Below are 18,946 nucleotides of genomic sequence, written 5' to 3'. Positions count from 1 at the left end.
TCGAAAACATCACAATCTACCCTCCTTAAAGAGGGAAACCCACAGCGACACACCTTCTGAGAACACCTCACCGAACCCCGAGACTAAGAACTCAACAACCTTGTTGCCTTTGACACCCGATACCAATAGGCAATCACACACTGTCATCAGAAAAACCCAATGTTCACCACCCTATGAGGGTACTCGTCACTTACAACATCATAACACCAGACCATCTGGTACGCCCTACGCTATACCCGGTTCAAAACGGACATTGGTCCACTCTGCACTGCTACATAAGACTTTGGAGCTCGAAAGAAGAACGGTCACAAGACCCCTGAACATGATATTATCCTATCCTAATTCATTCTTTAAAGGACACACTAGACCCTAACTGGGGAACCCCGTCCATCATATAATCCAGCTCAAACTCAAACTTAAGAGTCTCTGTTAGATTAAGTACTCGCTATCCACCGCACAAGTACACCACCACACCATATGACAATCATCATACCAAACAACTTCAAGAAGACGAAACAACAGATTTCCCAACGACTACATAACCATGAGTCATCAAAACAATAAAATGTACTATCCTGTATTCTGGACACAAATCCCCAAAACAAGATCTTTAATAATTAATGATTCTATCACAAACCCTTTTATCGGACACTTAGTCCTAACACACCCCGTCACCCGAGACAAACCATCGAAGTCCACACTGTCACATTGACACAACGTACAATGCTATGCTCTCATTGCTCCTGACAAACTAAAACCAGTCATAGACCTTTGACCCGACATCATGCTAAAGATAGACTGACTCAGGATAAATGGTTGGCCAGGCCATTCTCGTCATCGATCCGATCTCAACACAGATGCCGTTCCTGTCCTCAAGTCTAAACCTCATACACAACCCCATACAGTCCACAAAATAACCATAAGATCCTCTCTCTAATCAATCCATCACTCTATATAACCTCAACAACTATACTGTCACATACCAACTCTAAAAATCCCAATCGTACATTAATCACACAACCTCTAACAAGCTAGAAACAATACGGCACCAAACGTCACAATCATCAACTAGCATAAAAGATCTCTAATCTCCTTATAACACCCATACTAGGTAAACGACTCCATGTCACCATTCGGTTCAATTCTTACCTCTTCAAAACACTCGATACGACCGTCTCAAGCCTGAAACCTCAAAACCACAGTCAACCCTTCCTATTATTCTCTTCAATGAAACCCCATAATCATTTTCTAGCTACATAACACCCCAAACAATACAACACTTGTCCTCAAGGTACTGGTCAAATCAAATATCTATAGAAACACCCAAGTACATGATTCATATCACATTACCTAACCATCCTCAAACTTTCAATTCACGGCACATCCCTAGCCATCACCGGTTGTACCAGACACCGGAAACACAATTCCTATTCGGCATCTCGTGCCGTCAAAACCACTCTCAAAACAAGCACTACAAAAACCAAAGACTACACCTCCCTTCGAGGGACTGAGTCGACCCATACAACCAAACCTTTACCAATGAACTCTAACAGCATAACAACCCACATACAGGTCCGTCAGTCCGCGGACACAACTTCCAGATGGAGGACAAGACACATGACAAATGAAGTCCTCGCCAGGACCAGAACAAACGGAAAGGGTAACGGACCTCGCTCTCACAAGAGACCAACAACTCGCACCTGAATGAACCAGACACTCTATCACACACTACTCACCAATCGTCTAACCATGGACACCCAATCTCACCTGAGATAAAATGAACTTCCTACGCACAAGGAGGAGAACCAACTAAAAACACACACAAGACTACAACCTCAATTCAAGACGACCTCGCCACTAACGGACCGTCACACACTATCAACACAAAAACCTCGTATACAGCACTCTGCAACACCCATGCTAACCCAAACCAATCAGGTCCACACCACCCATTCGTCGAGTACTAAGATACAACTCACAACACAACCATCGAATAAGAGCACCAATGCTCACAACATACCAACACTAAAAACAATCATAGCCCTTCGGACACCGCGTCCCGTTCTTCCTAGAATCAATCACTCCCAACGAACCACCTCCACGCCAAACAACACTTTACCATCCATTCCATTTATGCCAACCCAAGCGACACTACCTAGATCATCGTGTGCACAAGACCCGTGACCTCAGTCACTACAACCAACTGACTCTTCAAAAGAAAACTATGCCTACTTGGCAACACCGCTCTCACTGGCTCTAAAGACTAAACTGTCCACAATCATCTCAATTGGCGCACAATCCCATCACCTATCAGACAATATACAACAAATAACTCATAATCCCCAAACCATATTCGGGTCACACCTTAAACCGTTCTGCTCCTCAGCACTAATCATCATACCATAACACCTTCACTGCCACTCATTTAAGACAACAGTTCAAGCTTATCATCCCATCAGACCATCAAGCCACTACCAAGCGATTCTTCTTTCAATATCTTTAAGACAACACCATCGTAACAATAGAATGAGTACCACTCTCAGTACTTACCACTATGACCACTATTTGCCACATGAAAAGAACATCCATACGGTAATGCCATGCCGACAAACCCTCAAAACAAAAATGAGCATAAAAATCCAAAATGCTCAACACTCAACTGTCTCCTTAAAACCATCAATAATGCAATCAATCACCACTTTCTTCCTAAATATTGAGGTCACCCCAAAACTAACTTACTCTCCAATACAGGAACCTCAAGTACTAATACCCCATGATCATCCTTCCCAAAATAACTGCACAACTCCAATCCCTTAGAAACAGCAAGATTCCACTACCAACCGCTCCTTCAAAAGTGATACCAACCCGACACGAAACACACATTACTCATGATACCTGACACCATAATCAATAACCCGTTACAAAAAAATAAGAATCCTACGCGGCAACGCTATAGGAATAATCCCTAAGAAGGACAACAGGCACCACGCCAAATAGTCAACCACACAAACTACACTCCACGACAATCACAAAACAATGGTCTCTCATTGATATCTAACTAGACACTCAAGTCATACCTACAACTGACCTATCCGATCAAACAAAAGGGTATACAACTCCTACGCCCCTACCACTATCATTTCTCAACCAATCGTTATGATCACCATACAACATAGTGGAATGTCCACATCGATTTTATCTAAGTTATGTGCCCACAGCTAGCCCAGTGTGGTAGCCTTCTGGTACCACCTGCACACGCTCACGCACACCAGCCCACAGGGCCACAAAACAGAGAGATCAAATAGAACAGTCCACCAAGCCCAAGAGGTCACTCCTCATCCTGGCTCAACACAATCTATGACCAAAACTCTATAGTCACCAAACAACATCACGCTAAGTTTCTGCCTTCCTCACTGGAAATCAAAACAAAAGGTGTAACCTACTCATCTCGTCGCCAACTCAAGGTCAACCTTTGTCAACCTCAATTCTTACTCCCAAAACGGCAATCTAAGAGACAAACTCTCAACCTTAAACATCAGTGAACTTCTAAATAAATAAAAAAATCCAAATAAAAACCTTGTTCAACTCACACAACACCTGAACCTCACAAGTCATGCACTACATACCACCTCACGTCCTATGATATCTAATCAACTTTGCTTACATGAAAGGATCCCATGACTCACACACCATACCCTACTAATCCATCTTCCCAAGAGTCCACTCTCTACACCGAGAAAACACAACACAAACTCTCGCCCGTGCAAGAAAATGAGAACTTTCGTCCCGGAAGACACCTAAGGTCAAACCCTTCCACCGTTACCAGCCTCTAGGGAAAAGACTCCTAATGGGACAACGTGCCCAGATCAAACCGGACTCAAAAGATCGTGCTATTCACATCACCCATTCTCACAACACCGATACTTTTCCCAATCGTAGGTGACAACTTGTAGAACTAATACAATATAAAAACGTGCCTGTCAAATAATTTCATGCTGAAAACATAACACCTACTCATGGATCATTCAAATCAGTGCTGCACACATATAACATATAAGCAGGTAAGTAAGTAAGCAAATAAGCATGCTTCACAGACATTCAAACACTTTAACACGTAGTACATAATCATGCAATTCAGCTTCCCCATGCAATCCCAAGTAGACCTCTACCCGTCGTCCTAATGGTATTCGAACCATTGCTCTGATACCAAATTTGTAACGACCTGAACCCGAGTGTTTGAACCGTTAACTGGGTCCTTACCCGAACCCGAGGTCAGCTAGGTCATACCATCCGTCACTTGAGTCCATGACTTTCATATGAGTCAATCTAGGGTCCCAAAATACCCCAAAACACATCCTTACAGAGAGAGTCAAAGAATACTAGTCAAAATGGGAGAATCAACCGGCTGATAGCCCTTCACCGGCCGTCTGACAAGGCAAGGTCAGTCGGCTGACCTACAAGGTCAGCCGGCTGAAACGATTATCCAAAGTGAGTGCTCTCTGGACTTACTACTGTAGGCATTTCGGTTGGCTGGAGGGAAGGTTCGGTCGGCCGAACCTGGAGTTTCGGTCGGCTGATGGTGAAGTTCAGCTGGCCGAAACAATGCTTTTTGGCCCTGAACTCTCTAGAATAGCTGTTATTTGTAGCTTACAGTCTCCTCAACCTGGGCTCGATGTGAGCTAAATTCGTATTGAACCTGATATGCAAGCCAATTCCGAATTCACAGCAAAACATAAATAACATCACACAAATACAAATATCATGTAATGACCCTAAACTAATGCCAATTTTATTAAAAAAAAATTCGACATGACCTCTGCTAAAAAGGGGCTTACAACAACCTGCTTAAATAAAAATAAATAAATAAATAAAATACAATGACCTTTCTTGGCCCTTCAAGACTTATTCAACTTGTCCCAACATACAATACAAAAAAATATAATACATTCCCCAAAACAACAACATTAACAACCTCCTCAAGATGGCCCATCATTATCATCTCATTCAACACAAAATATTTACATAGTCTCGCTTCCCTTCAAAATACCAACAAGAGTTGTAGTTTACAATACATGACCATGGCTTGCAAAATGCATACACTTCACTATGGTTTTGAAACTTTATAAAAGTGTAGCAAATATACAATATATATATATATATATATTCCTAGTCCTCCTTAAATTTGTGAAGGGTCTGCGTCTCTTACTTCCTTCCCGAGTCCAAAAAAATGTTAAATAATAGGGTGAGCAATTTACTCAGTAGGTGGTGCCTAAGACACACCTCTTGTGACCCCGTGAATCCAAATAATGAATAGAAATAAGAAGCGGGGTCATACTATGCCGGGAAGGAATACAACATTAATTCCTATTCCATAATAACAATGTTGTGCCATGATATGTGATGCCATGAATGTTGCTCCCCATTTTCAAAATTCAAATCCATCACTTTTCAAACTATTAATATAACCCGTCCGTTAGTGACTCCGCGGTGACACGAGAAAAGGATTGGATACTGTCCCTGACCGTTGGTACCTCCCGTCATTTAGGCCATGATAGTGTGATACGCCTCGGATCCGAGACATGGATTAATTAGGCCCAAGCCCAAACCCAAGGGAAATATCAAATAATTAATATTTAAATGAACACAAATTATAAAAAGAATTAAGAAATAAATAATTAACAGCGGAAAGAAATCTAAAATATAATCCATTAAAATTTAATACTTAAAATCCACAACCTCTAATAGTTAAACAACTCGGGAATCCATCCATTGGACCCCTAATACGAAAATCCAAACTGAAATGAAAATAACTAAAAAACATCTAAAATTAAACCACGAAGAGAAGTCATACGTCGTCGGAAGATTGAGTGATAGTCTCTGCTCAGCACGAGGTCTAAGACTGGAACTGGCGAATACCTGAAAAATAGAAATGGGTCAGGCCCACGAACAAGTTACATCCTACTACAATCCAATAGAGCCTCGATACGCATGTACATCCTAACCAACTCAACAATAACTATGTAGATCGTACATATATATATATATTCACACTATAGGATTCTCACGGGACTATGATGAGGGTCTCAACCTGAGTAGAAGGCAACATGTAAAATGCGCCTGAGTGGGCATGACTACCTAAACCTAACAGGGTATACTTCAACCAACATAGCCAGCTACGCATCCTACTGCATATAAGCTCCCTAACCATTGACTCTAAGACTCAAGCTCATATCGCGGTACCATAAATATATATTTAAAGTCTGATCCTATCCATCCATAAGAAATTCAGCTAGTCATTCAGCTTGCGCAGATTCTTTGACTTAGCATAAATAGCAAGTAATCCAATTAGTCATTCAGCTTATGCAGCTTCTTCGACTTAAATATAAGTAGGATTTATTTTATAATCCATTCCCTTATTCCAGCATAGTTAGGATTTAGTATTTTGAAACTAATCCGCCACCAGTATGCCACCGTCCCATACCGGTGCATATAATCCATACATCTAATGGTTGATAATACAGATAATGAATGCAAATACCAACTAATCCACAGAATCCACAAAATTATCAGAACATGGATAAATATTTACATCAATTAATTCCATAGCAAGCATAATAACATTGGCCAATTATCATGCTTATATTCTCAGTCCAACAATTGATGCGATAAATGCTGAAATTTAAACATCAATTTAATCCTTAACAAGCATAACAAAAAAAATATAAGATTTGACATGCTTATTTCTTTTCCATCTATACATGATTTGAAACATATAATCATTGACAAAAAATTGCTAAAAATAAGTCCAAGCAATTTAATTATCCATAGCCAAAACCAGTTAAGAAATTTCAATTATTCAAAATTCCTACCAATATAGAGTTGAGGACACTGTGTTTTAAACTGCACCTCTAAACCATCCAAAACCTACCATCATAGTCCCTAACTGAAGTCTGAAACCCTAAAAATCCATTCACAGTAGCCCAAAACTCACTGGAACTAACAGAAAAATAAAAATAAAAAAATAGAAAAACTAAGGGAGCCGCCTCCATCACCCATGGAGCCGGCTCCCCACCTTGGGGAGCCGCCTCTTTGCTTAGGGGAGCCTGTTCCCTTCAAACAGGAGCCGGCTCTCTTCCTGTTTCTTCATCGTTCACAAGTCCGGCGACTTCCCAAACAACTATCCCCCATTCCCCAGGGTTCCTAGGTGTCTGAACTAAATTCTAGTGTGTTCCAGAAATAATTTAATTCTTTATTCATTCACCGACATCCATCGAAACATGAATTATGCAAAAAGAATTCAGAACGAGAAAATACTCATTCATGAACACGTACTGTTAAAAGCAAACCAACCATGCGAACCAGATTAATCTTAATGATTTCCAAGGTGTTCCAAAGCTAACCAAATTCCGTATTCCTCAATTGTCATCAATTAAATCATGAATTATACAAGAAGAAAATAAAACAAACAATTAACAGTTCATACGCACGTATTGATTAAAACAATGTAAACATGCGAACCAAATTGATTTGAATCTTTATCTATTCCTAGAATTGAGTTAGACATGTAAAAAACACGAGCCAAAGGGAGAGAGTTAGGAATAGAACTTGCCTTTAGGTCTCAGTCTAAAACCTTGCACTTTCGTCTTCCTAAATTCTTTGGCGCAATCCGACTACTGTAAACCCTCATCTGTTCTCTCTCTGCCTCCACTGTCGTGAATAGGGTTCTAAAACCCTGGGCAGAACTTAATACGTATATTTATAGGCCACACTTAAACCTAAGTCAAAGTGTATTTAGAGACGGAGAACTAAGTCGGCTACCTAGTCTCCAAAAAAAATATAAAACCCTAAACCATTATACAAACTATCATTAACAATTAAATCAGATAAATAAAACAATTCACCTAAGCGTAGATATAAATGAAACAAATAAAACCAACAAGTAAATAAAACCAACACAATTAACCAATTAATGAAATTAAACAACAATTAATCAAATCAAATAAGGCAATTTAAATTCACAATTTAAACAATGAAATCAGATAAATAAAACAATTAAATAATAAGCAAATAAGCAATTAAACACACAAAAATGAAATAAAACAATAATTAAAATGTCGAGACTATCCTTTTAAAATTAGGGGTATTACAGATAGCTCAACCACGCTAGAGCAATCTCCTTAGTTTCCTCTAGGTTATATTAACACCACGACCCTTTGGTAGCTCCGCGGCAACCGGGTTTTCTCAAAAATAATTTTATCAAAATTTATTCCCAAAAATCCCTTTCACTTTCATTTCAAAACACTTTTCCCTTTTCTTTCATGCCCAATGCTATGGATGCATGCCATGTATTTTTTTTTCAACAGTATGAAAATAGAGGAAATTTACACTTCACAATTTAACATGTTTCTTTATAGAAATTTCTAAGAAAATAATAAACACCATGGCATGGAAATTAACATTTAGGCATGCTTCTCACATAATACCATCAACACATATAAGCATAAACTTTCTTTTACAACAATTATATCATTTTCAATCAACACTTAAGCATGTTTTTCATACACATCAATTAATACATAAAATCAAGAACTTTATACACCACAATAAAATCATTCTAGGGTTAATTAATATCAATTAAACATTTTAGCAACAATTAACAAGAAATTGACTCATAAAGGAATAAAAAATTCAGAATTAGAAACTCCTACCACAAATTAAGCCAAAAACCCCCAAATGGGTCTCAAAACTGGAATCCCTAGAGTGCACTAAAACTAAAATTGCTTATATGGATGTGAAGATCTCACCTTGCTCTTTGAATTGCCGCAAATGGCTTCCAAAAATTCCAAGTAATGAAGGAGAAATCAAATTTTGAAGCTTGAAACCCAAAAAAAAAAAAAAATTAAAATAAAATTTCTAGAATGGGAGAGAGAGAGAGAGAGTCCAGCGGGAGAAGAGAAAGAGAAGTGAGAAATGAGGCCAAAAATGCCTCTTTGACCATTCTTAAAACATTCATGTGGGCCCCACCTTTATTTTAAAAAAAAAAAATTTCTTTTCTCTTTAATTTAAACCACAATTGCTCACATATATACACATATTTATCCACAACCACTTAAGAAACATTAATTTAAAATAAATATGATGCAAATGGACCCAATTAAAATCTCCGTATGCAACAATTCCGGTAGCGGGTCCCCGCGGGACTGTCCGGTCCGAAAAACGGAAAAAATGCAAAAATAACTAACCTTTGCATTTCAAAGAGTTCTCGAATCAATGAAATGCTCCAAACAATTCTTGGACATAACCGGCACACTCCGCAGTGTCCGGTACGAAAAATGTGAAAAGACAAAAATGCCCTTGCAACAATAAAAATTCTGGAAAAAATAGAAAATGACTAAATTCAGAAGTATAACATATCAATAGTAAAATAAAGCAAGTCGTCATTCTCCCATTCGTTGTAAAATAATTACATGGTCTCACTTTCCTTTAATATACTATCATGAGTTACAGTTACATTACATGATCATGATTTATGAAATGAATACTCTCTACAAAAATTTGAGACTTTACAAAGAATAGGTCCCAATAAACAAAAGGCACAAAAATAAATTCCTAGTCTTTCTCATGCTTGTGAAGGGTCGGCGTCCACTACTTCCTTTCCCTACCATGAAAAATATTAAATGGTAGGGTGAGCATTAAGCTCAGTAGGTGGTGCCTAAGAAATACCTCTTGAAGCCCTGTAAATCTAAATAATGAATAAGAATAGATAGCGATCATTTTAAGCCGGGGAAAAATTACCACATAAATTTCTCAAGTTCAAAAACTAACAAAATCGTCGTGCCATGAATGCAATGCCATGTATGTAACTCCCCATTTTCAATTCACTTCAAATCTTCACTTTTCAAACCGTTAACTTAGCCCGTCCCTCGATACCCTCTTGGCGACACGAGAGAAGGATTGGCTACAGTCCCTGACCCTTGGTAACTTCGTGGCGTCATTTGGGGCCCAGATAGCTCAACCACGCTAGGGCAATCTCCCTAGTTCCCTCTAGGCTATATTAACGCCACGGACCCTTGGTACCCCCTTGGTGTCCGGGTTTTTACAAAACTCATTTCTCAAAACTTTTTTCCAAAAACTCCTTTCTTTCCATTTCAAAACAACTTTCCCATCTTCCATACCCAATGTTATGCATGAATACATTATGCTATTTCATGTCATATCATTATTCATTATCATATACCAAATTTAAGTTCATATTACATGGCATAATTTTACAAGAAATCCCAAAAGAACATCATGTTTTCACAATATGAAATTTTGCAAATTCTAAATACAATAGGCAAGAACTTTACCAATTAAGCATATTAATTTACACAATGTCAACTACACACAAAATCATATGCTTCATATACACAATTAAATCACTTTAGAGTAAAATCAACATAAATTAGCAGGCTAGGAAACTAATTAAATAAAATAAACTCACAAAGGTGCAAGATTGTATGGATTAGAGACTCCTACCTCAAAATAATCAAAAACTCCCAAATTGTGAGCCCTAGATCTCAAAATTCCAAAGTACACCAAATAAGAAATTGCTCCGATCAATTCGTAGATCTCGGCGTGATCTTTAATTTGCCGCAAACGGCATAAAAAAATTCCAAGCAATGAAAGAGCAATCAAAGCTTGAAGTTTTTATGTGAAAAAGAAAAGAAAAATCAAGAAATAGAGAGAGAAAGAGATGGTGCCGGGAGAAAGAGAGAAAAATGAGACCAAAAATGTGGTCTCATAGCTTAAAATGATCAAATGGTGGGTCCCACCTATTTTATAAAATTTTCCTTTTTATTTTTCTCATTAATTCCCTCCACAAATTATATCTGCATCAACTATAAAAATAGTCACACACAACACATTAAATAAAATAAACTTGATGCAATTGGACCCAACCAAAACCCCCCTACGCAACAATTTCGATAGCAGATCCCACACGGAACCGTCCGGCCCGAAAAACAGAAAAATGCAAAAATGACCACCCTTGCATTTCAAAGAGCCCTGAACTCAGTGAAATGTCCCAATCAACTCTTGGACACAACTAACACACTCCACGGTGTCTAGCACGCAGATTGAGAAAAGACGAAAATGCCCTTGCAAAAACAGAAAATTCCAAAAAATAAAAAATGACAAAAATCGAAAACATCACACTCTACCCGTCGTCCTAATGGTATTCGTACCATTGCTCTGACACCAAATCTCTAACGACCCAAACCCAGGGGTCCGAATCGCTAACTGAGTCCTTAACCGAACCCAAGGTCAACTAAGGACAACACCATCTTTTCCTACGTCAATACTTGACACACGAGTCAGTCTAGGGTCCAAAATACTCCAAAGGCACAACTTTACGAAGATGGTCAAATGAACAAGTCAAAGGGGAAGAATCAGCCGGCTCGACCTGCTGACGAGGCTAGATCGATCGACTGACCTATATAGTCGGTCAGCTGAAATGGTGGTGCAAGGTGCAAACTCTCGGGACTTTGCTACAGTGGTGCATAGATCGGCTAGTGGTAAGGTTTGGTCGGCCAAACCTGGGTTTCGGTCGGCTGATGGTGAGATTCAGCCGGCCGAAATAAGGCTCCTCACAACCCAACTCTCTGAAATAGTCTCAGATGGCTCTGTCGTTCTGCTGATCCTCCTTGTCAGCCGACCGACAAACCCTGAATAGCTGCTATCTACAACTTGAAACATCAAAAAGGCTAGGCTCTTTGTGAACGAAACTGTACTTAAACCTGGAATAAAACCAAGTCCAAATCCACGGCAATAGTGCAGAGCATAGTACAGTTAAAAGAAATCTATAATTGGTCAAAATATAGCTTCATTTCCCATTCATCTCTACATGATTACTTAGTTCCAAATATACATCAAGTGTTGTCATGAAATTATAGTTACATTGTAAAAGAAATACACTCTTAGTTTTACAGCTTTACAAAAGAATGGGTTAAGATATAAAAGAAAGCAAAATATGAAAGCTCTATTCTCCTTTAAGCTTGTGATGGGTCGGTGTCCACTACTTTTTTCCCGTGTCCTGAAAATATTAAATATAAGGGGGTGACCAAAATTGCTCAGTAGGTGGTGCCTAAGACACGCCTCTTGTAACCCCATGAATCCAAACAATGAGTAGGAATGAAGGATGGGGGTCATGCTATACCGGGAAAAGATACAACATAAATTTTTAAGTTTTACACAAACAATGCTGTACCATGAATGCAATGCCATGTATGTCGCTCCCCATTTCCAAAATCCAAATCCATCACTATTCAAACTGTTAATATAATCCATCCGTTGGTGACTCCACAGCGACACGAAAAAAGGATTGGCTACTGTCCCTGACTCTTGGTACCCTCACGGTGTCATTTGGGGCCCAGATAGCTCAACTACGCTAGGGTAATTCCCCAAGTTCCCTCTAGGTTACATTTACACCACGGCCCTTTGGTGACTCCGCGGCGACCGGGTTTTTAATAAAATCACATTAATTTAAACTTTGCCCCAAAATCCCATTTTAATTTACTTCAAATCATTGGCCTATTTCATGCCCAATGCCATATATGCATGTCACATACTTTGCCATTGTTATGAAAATAAAAGAATTTATACTACACAACTTAACATGCTTTCTCATGGCAATTTTCCAACAAGTTAATAAGCATCATAGGCATGAAAATTTAACACTTAAGCATGTTTTTCATACAAATTCCACATAATTACGAATTTCATACACAACATTTACATCATTTTAAAGGTAATCAACACCAATTAAACATGCTAGCAACAATTAACAAGAAATTAAGTCACAAAGGCACAAGAAAACATGAATTAGAGACCCCTATCTCAAGAATTGCAAAAACTCCCAAATTTGTGCACTAATCTCAAAATTTCAAAGTACACCAAATAAGAAATTGCTCCAATCAAATCGTAGATCTTGACGCGTTCTTTAATTTGCCGCAAACGGCACTCAAAAACTCTAAAAGATGAAGGAGAAATCTAGGATTGAAATTCCACTTGGAAAGAAAAAGAAAAATGAGATGAGAAATGGGGGAGAGACAGAGTTATAGGAGAGAGAAAAAAGAGAGAGGAAATGTGAGGCCTAAATGGTCTCTTGGCCTTAAAAAGTGGTGGTAGGTCCCACCACTAAAATTTTATTTCTTTTTCTTTTATTTTCATTCTCTTTTTGCACCACACAAATATATATCTATACAAACTATATAAAACCCATATAAATTACATTAAATAAAATGCATTAGATGCCAATGGACCCAACTAAAATCCATGTATGCAACAATTCCAGCAGCGGGTCCCACCTGGGACCGTCCGGTCCGAAAAACTAAAAAATGCCAAAATGGCAACCCTTACATTTCAAAGAGTCATGAACTCAATAAAATATCCCAATCAACTCTCGGACTCACCCGACACACCACACGACGTCCTGCACACAAAACGAGAAAAGATAATGCCCTTGCAATGACAAAATTCTGAAAAATAAAAAATGACGTAATTCAAAAATATTACATGCCTAGTGGTCCGTGGTGTTAGTGTGGTCTAGAGGGGAGATAGAGAGAGACTCTAGTGTAGTTGAGTTACCTTGGCCCAAACGACGCCATGGAGGTGCCATGTGGTCGGGGAAAGCTAGTCAACCCTCCCTTCGTGACGCCTTGGAGGTGCCATGGGTCAGATCGCACTAACTGTTTGGAAGTTGAAATGGTATTATTTCGAAAATGGAGAGCGACATTACATGGCATGGCATTGCATTGGCATACATTGTATATTTGGTGGTTATACGACTTACGTATGTATTTGTTGATTATTATTGTTACTTCACTTGTTTTCCCTGAGACATGATCCCATTTACTTCTACTCTATTCCTTATGTGGATTCACGGGGTCATAAGAGGTGCGTCTTAGACACTTCCTACTAAGCTGTTTGCTCACCCCATCATTTTAATATTTTTCAGGTCATGAGAAGGAAGTGGCGGACGACGTTCCTCCACAGATTTTGATGGGTTAGTGGACTGTTTAACATATTTTGTAGCTATAATCTCATTTTATTATTATTATTATTATTATTATTTATAAACCCTGAGATGACACGTATATTATGTATTGACATATGAAAGGATGGTAACGTCTTTAATTGACCTCGGGTTCGGGTTAAGACCCGGTTAGTAATTCGGATCCTCAAGTTCAGGTCATTACAGACTCATACTTATCGTTCTACCAAAATTGATTCCTGGCAATCCTTGGCTTTATGCCTCTCCGTTCAATAGCTCTCGACCTCAGACTTACTATTGATCTTTGTAGAAGGATTGCTGGTAGATCAAACAACTCGTTTTACGACTCCCCCGTCCAACAGCTCTCAACTTCAGGCTATTGAAGATTTGGAGAAAAATCTTACAGTATTGATGCTCTTTCCTATTATCTTTCCTATTATTGAAGATTTACTGTTATATTTGTTACTGAATGAATCAATGGAGGAAAATCCTTCATTATTGAAATTTCCTTTTATTAAAGATACTGGAGGAATTTATGGAGAAAAATCTTTCGGTATTGATATTGTTTCCTATATTTATCCCTTTCTATTCTTATTATTTCTTCTCCAATATAAAGGAGTTTCCACCATTGTATTGAGCATGAAAAGAGAGATTATTATAATAAAAGATATGTAGCCCTTTTGGGCTTTGTGTGCCGTGGATGTAAGCGCTAGTGACTGAACCACGTATATTCTTGCCTTGTGTTCTTCATACTTTGTTTCTCTATTCAATTTTAACATGGTATCTCTTTGTTCATTTCTCTTTTTTCATCAGAGCCATTTTTGGTTATCTTCTCGAATATCTAGATCCATTTTTATTGAGGTGGTCTTTTTACACCTCTTCATCAATCAAGGTTGTTGCTACTTGTTTCGGATCTTCGAATTCATTTTTTAATGAGGTTGTCTTCTTACACCTCTTCATCAATCGAGGCTGCTGCTACTTGTCTTGGGATCTTTGGATCCATTTTTATTGAGATCATCTTGTTACACCTCTTCATCATTTGCACTTGCTGCTACTCGTCATCTCAATGGCAAGTTGAACATTCATGCTATTCATGCCCCAACTTGAGGGGGAGTGTTGAAGATTTACTGAAAGAATCAATGGAGGAAAATCTTCCAGTATTGATGCTCTTTCCTATTGTTGAAGATTTACTGTTATATTTGTTATTAAAGGAATCAATTAGGAAAATCCTCCATTATTGATATTTCCTTTTATTGAAGATACTGGAGGAATTTGTAGAGAAAAATCTTGAATTATTGATGTTGTTTCTTATATCTATCTCTCTCTATTCTCACTATTTCTTCTCCTATATAAAGAAGTTTTCACCATTGTATTGAGCATGAAAATAGATATTATCATAATAAAAGTTATGTAACCCTTTAAGCTTTGTGTGCCATGGATGTAAGCCCTAATGGCTGAACCATGTATATTATTGTCTTGTGTTCTTCATACTTTGTTTCTCTATTCAATTTTAACATAGGCTTAAAAAATTAGGGTTAAAGGGAAGGCCAACGGCCAAAACCGTTTTCTCGGAATTTGAAAAGACGCAATCTCGTTTAAATGTCAGCTATGAGCTTGTTTGAGTTCAAACAACTTGTAATCAAGCACTTGCTAACTTTTTTTTTGTAATTTTATAAACACAAGCTTACTCTTGATCTCTATAATCAAACAATACTTCATGGATGCTTTGACTCTTTCAAAATGTAATTGAATCACCCATTTTCTTTAATTCTAAATTTGATGTGGAAGAATAAAATCCTGCTTTTCAGAATCTTCGATATGCTCTAATTCCAATCAGATAGAGAACACTACCATAAATCACTCATGTATTTATATGTGTGCTCTCAAAATTAAATTCAGAAAAATCAGGTTTGGTTTTCTAAATTAAAATTATCACTCAAAGGATCTCACAAAATCTCTAAAATTTTAGTTCCAAAAAGCCATACAAAACCTAAAGAGTAAAATTGTTTATATAGATTTTTGAAGAACTAATTGTACTTGGAAAATAAGAAATTTCCGTGCATGTATTATCTTACAAAAATCTAGCCAAAAAGATAAACCAATTTGGACAAGGTTTGAAACTTACCTTTTTGGTCTGCTAGAGCGCAACCATTTGCGTAGGGCGCAACCTGTTCCACTTGAAAAATGTGTCTTGTAAAATGCCTAGGCGCGCCCGATCCGTTGTGGTAGTGAGATTTTCCTAACAATATTTGGGAAACGAAAGATTATCACTACCAAAACTCACCAGAAATAAAAATAACATGTTAACGTATCCTCACCAGCATACCTTCTCTAATATGATATTCTCAAGCTAATCAACATTGAACGCATATTGGTAGTATGTTGTTGTTTCGTTTCCAACATTGAGACCCAAAAGCAAAACAAAGATTACAACTTGATTGGATATTTTTTGACACCAAAATTTGTCAATTACAAAATTTATAGCTCACATAAAAGCCTATTGTGATGCCTGTCCTGTTCCCTAGTCTGTTTTTTTTTTTTTTTTTTTAAATAAAATAAAAAATGGGTAATATATGCAAATGTATTCAAGCAGAGATAATTAAATGTATTTGATGTCTAATTAACTAGCCCAAGTGATTGTGACACATTTGATGCAGAGCTAAGTCGTTCATGGACAATTCGACTCGTGTGTAAGCTTATATGGTTAGATCCCTAGGCATTTAAGCATATTCCACTGGGCATCTTGTTATTTAATGATCAGTGCCAAATCATCCTTTGGTTTAATCTCCTTTTTTTAAATAAAAAAAAAGGGTTGACAAAAACATGGATATTGTCGAACTTTCCAAAACCAAAATTTTTTCTGCTACTACATAATTAAGCATCGGTTAATCACTTAATCCTGGCTAAGGTGAAGAGAAAGTGAACCTCTCTTATCTCTGTGTTTCTCTCAAAATGGAGAGATTGGTTATGATGTTATTAGTTTTATTGGCTATTCTATTCCAAAAATCTCATTCCAAAGGTATGTTTATTCACTAAGAATGCATGGTGCATATTTTATTTTTGGTTCCGCATACGTTCAGGCGTTAAACAAATGAACTCGTTTCATTTACTTAACAAGCTTAAAAATATAGTTTTGAGTTTGATTCAGTTGCTTCACACTTGAATACAAAGTTACAAACCAATCTCTTGATAGAGTTTAAGTGGAGGCTGTTGAGCTATTTATGAATATCTCGGTTTATTTGTAACTTAACTACTTATATGATATTCTTTTCAAATGCAGAATCCCTTACGACGAAACTGAACATTGACTGCGGAGCAACAGACGCGGACATCATATGGGAAATGGATGATAAGTTCATAAAAAGTGGACAAAAAATGCTAATCAACACAACCATTACTCTTCAAGAAATGACCACCCTCAGATATTTCCCTCATGGCACTAAAAATTGCTACAATTTAGCATTGCAAAGCCCAGGAAGGTACCTAATGCGAGCTGGATTTTACTATGGAAACTATGATGGTCTCTCAAAGCCCCCAGCCTTCGATCTCCACATTAACGTTCAGTATTGGACGACGGTTAAAAGTACTTTAAGCGACGATCCAATTTACGTGGAAATGATTTACCCAATAAAGAGGGACAAAGTTAAAATATGCCTTGTTCGAATTGACAATGATTACAAATTCATTTCTTCTCTGGAAGCCAAAATTATCCCTCGCGATTTCTACCGATTGATGGACAACCACACATTTCTTAATCTCATAGCAGAATTCACTTCGGTGGTGACCACGATGTTGGGTAATTTGTCAACTCACCCACTCAAAAAGTTTGGATTACATGTGTGACAAAATTTAATTAACAAATTACTCAAAGTAATGAATCATACTGAAAAAATACTACATTGCAGAAAATCAGAGAAGTTTGGCTTCAACGAAGATTTCACCCGCATTTGGAAGCTGAAACAAATGCAAGACTACTACAATGTAACTTCTGTTAGAATTCCATTAGGCGTGTCTTCAAGCACAGAGAATTGGCCTCCATATATGGTTGTAGCAGATGCGATCGGTCCTCCAAATGGTTTTTCAATCTCCATGTCGCTCGATCTTGGTCCGCGAGTTTCACAAGCTTACTTTGTGTTTTACTTCAAGGAGCCAGATCAATGGGGACATTGGCCGCCGGAAGATCGCATTAGGAAAGTTCAAATTTCAATAGATGATCAGCAAATGGCCATCACTGATGTCCCCCGATTTGACAGAGACGCCATACGAGTTGTGTCACTCTACCCGGTCCCGGTTGCAGGGTCTGCCAATGTGACACTGGAAAGTGCAGAAGGGTCAGCACTACCTCCTATCATCAATGCAATGGAGGTGTTTACTTCAGTGGAGTTGTCAAGAGCTGAACCTGCCCATCACTGTTCTTTTATGGTTCTAGCTTTGCTTCATGTCTTGGGGCTTTCTATGTTGTTTGGATAAATGTGTTTCATTTTTAAGCTAGAAGCTAGGGACTGCTAAATGTTTATGGCACATAGATCATTTTATTCATTGACTACTTTTGGTCAGGTAAGTATTCACACACACTTTTGTCCACGTTCGGACTCGGGTTTGAACTCCTCCCTTCTCTTTGAGAATGTGACCATTTGCTGACATCAGTATTTCTTGTGCAAGGAACTCGTGTTAAGAGCTAGCGAATATTATAAATTTGCATCAGTTTTGGTGATAGTATATAACAACTCTTATAATTTCTTAATTACCCAAAAAATAACTCTTAACCCCTGTTTCATTACCATAGTTTTGGCAATATATATATGGTTGTTCTTTTAGAAAAGATAAGATTGCATTGAAAGAACAGGAACTGTACAAGCAAGACGAGGCAACAGCCAGCAAGCTGCAAGGCAAATACAACAAAATACAAACAAA

General features: G+C 37.9%; 1 protein-coding gene across 1 annotated transcript; it reads left to right on the top strand.

Moving 5' to 3' along the window:
• The first annotated feature begins 11,494 nt into the window (after nucleotides 1–11,494).
• Nucleotides 11,495–18,502, top strand: LOC132309534 (probable LRR receptor-like serine/threonine-protein kinase At1g51880). The gene is made up of 4 exons (XM_059807832.1): nucleotides 11,495–11,597; nucleotides 14,343–14,585; nucleotides 17,313–17,856; nucleotides 17,938–18,502. The coding sequence occupies exons 1-4, from the start codon at nucleotides 11,495–11,497 to the stop codon at nucleotides 18,500–18,502; spliced, it is 1,455 nt and encodes a 484-aa protein (XP_059663815.1).
• Nucleotides 18,503–18,946: the final 444 nt, after the last annotated feature.

This window comes from Cornus florida, unplaced genomic scaffold, assembly GCF_030987335.1.
Source record: "Cornus florida cultivar Cherokee Brave unplaced genomic scaffold, ASM3098733v1 CherokeeBrave_3.0.0_Hap2_Chr05, whole genome shotgun sequence".
Classification (NCBI taxonomy): domain Eukaryota; kingdom Viridiplantae; phylum Streptophyta; class Magnoliopsida; order Cornales; family Cornaceae; genus Cornus; species Cornus florida.
This window is presented reverse-complemented; position numbering and strand designations above follow the sequence as displayed.

Bases quoted from the DNA above. Each gene is read 5' to 3' on its own strand.
- LOC132309534 (XM_059807832.1), top strand. From the start codon at position 11,495: ATGGTGGTGCAAGGTGCAAACTCTCGGGACTTTGCTACAGTGGTGCAT. The intron at 14,586-17,312 runs GTATTGATATTG...TTTCAAATGCAG, and splicing joins TTATGGAGAAAAATCTTTCG to AATCCCTTACGACGAAACTG. The intron at 17,857-17,937 runs GTTTGGATTACA...ACTACATTGCAG, and splicing joins TCAACTCACCCACTCAAAAA to AAAATCAGAGAAGTTTGGCT.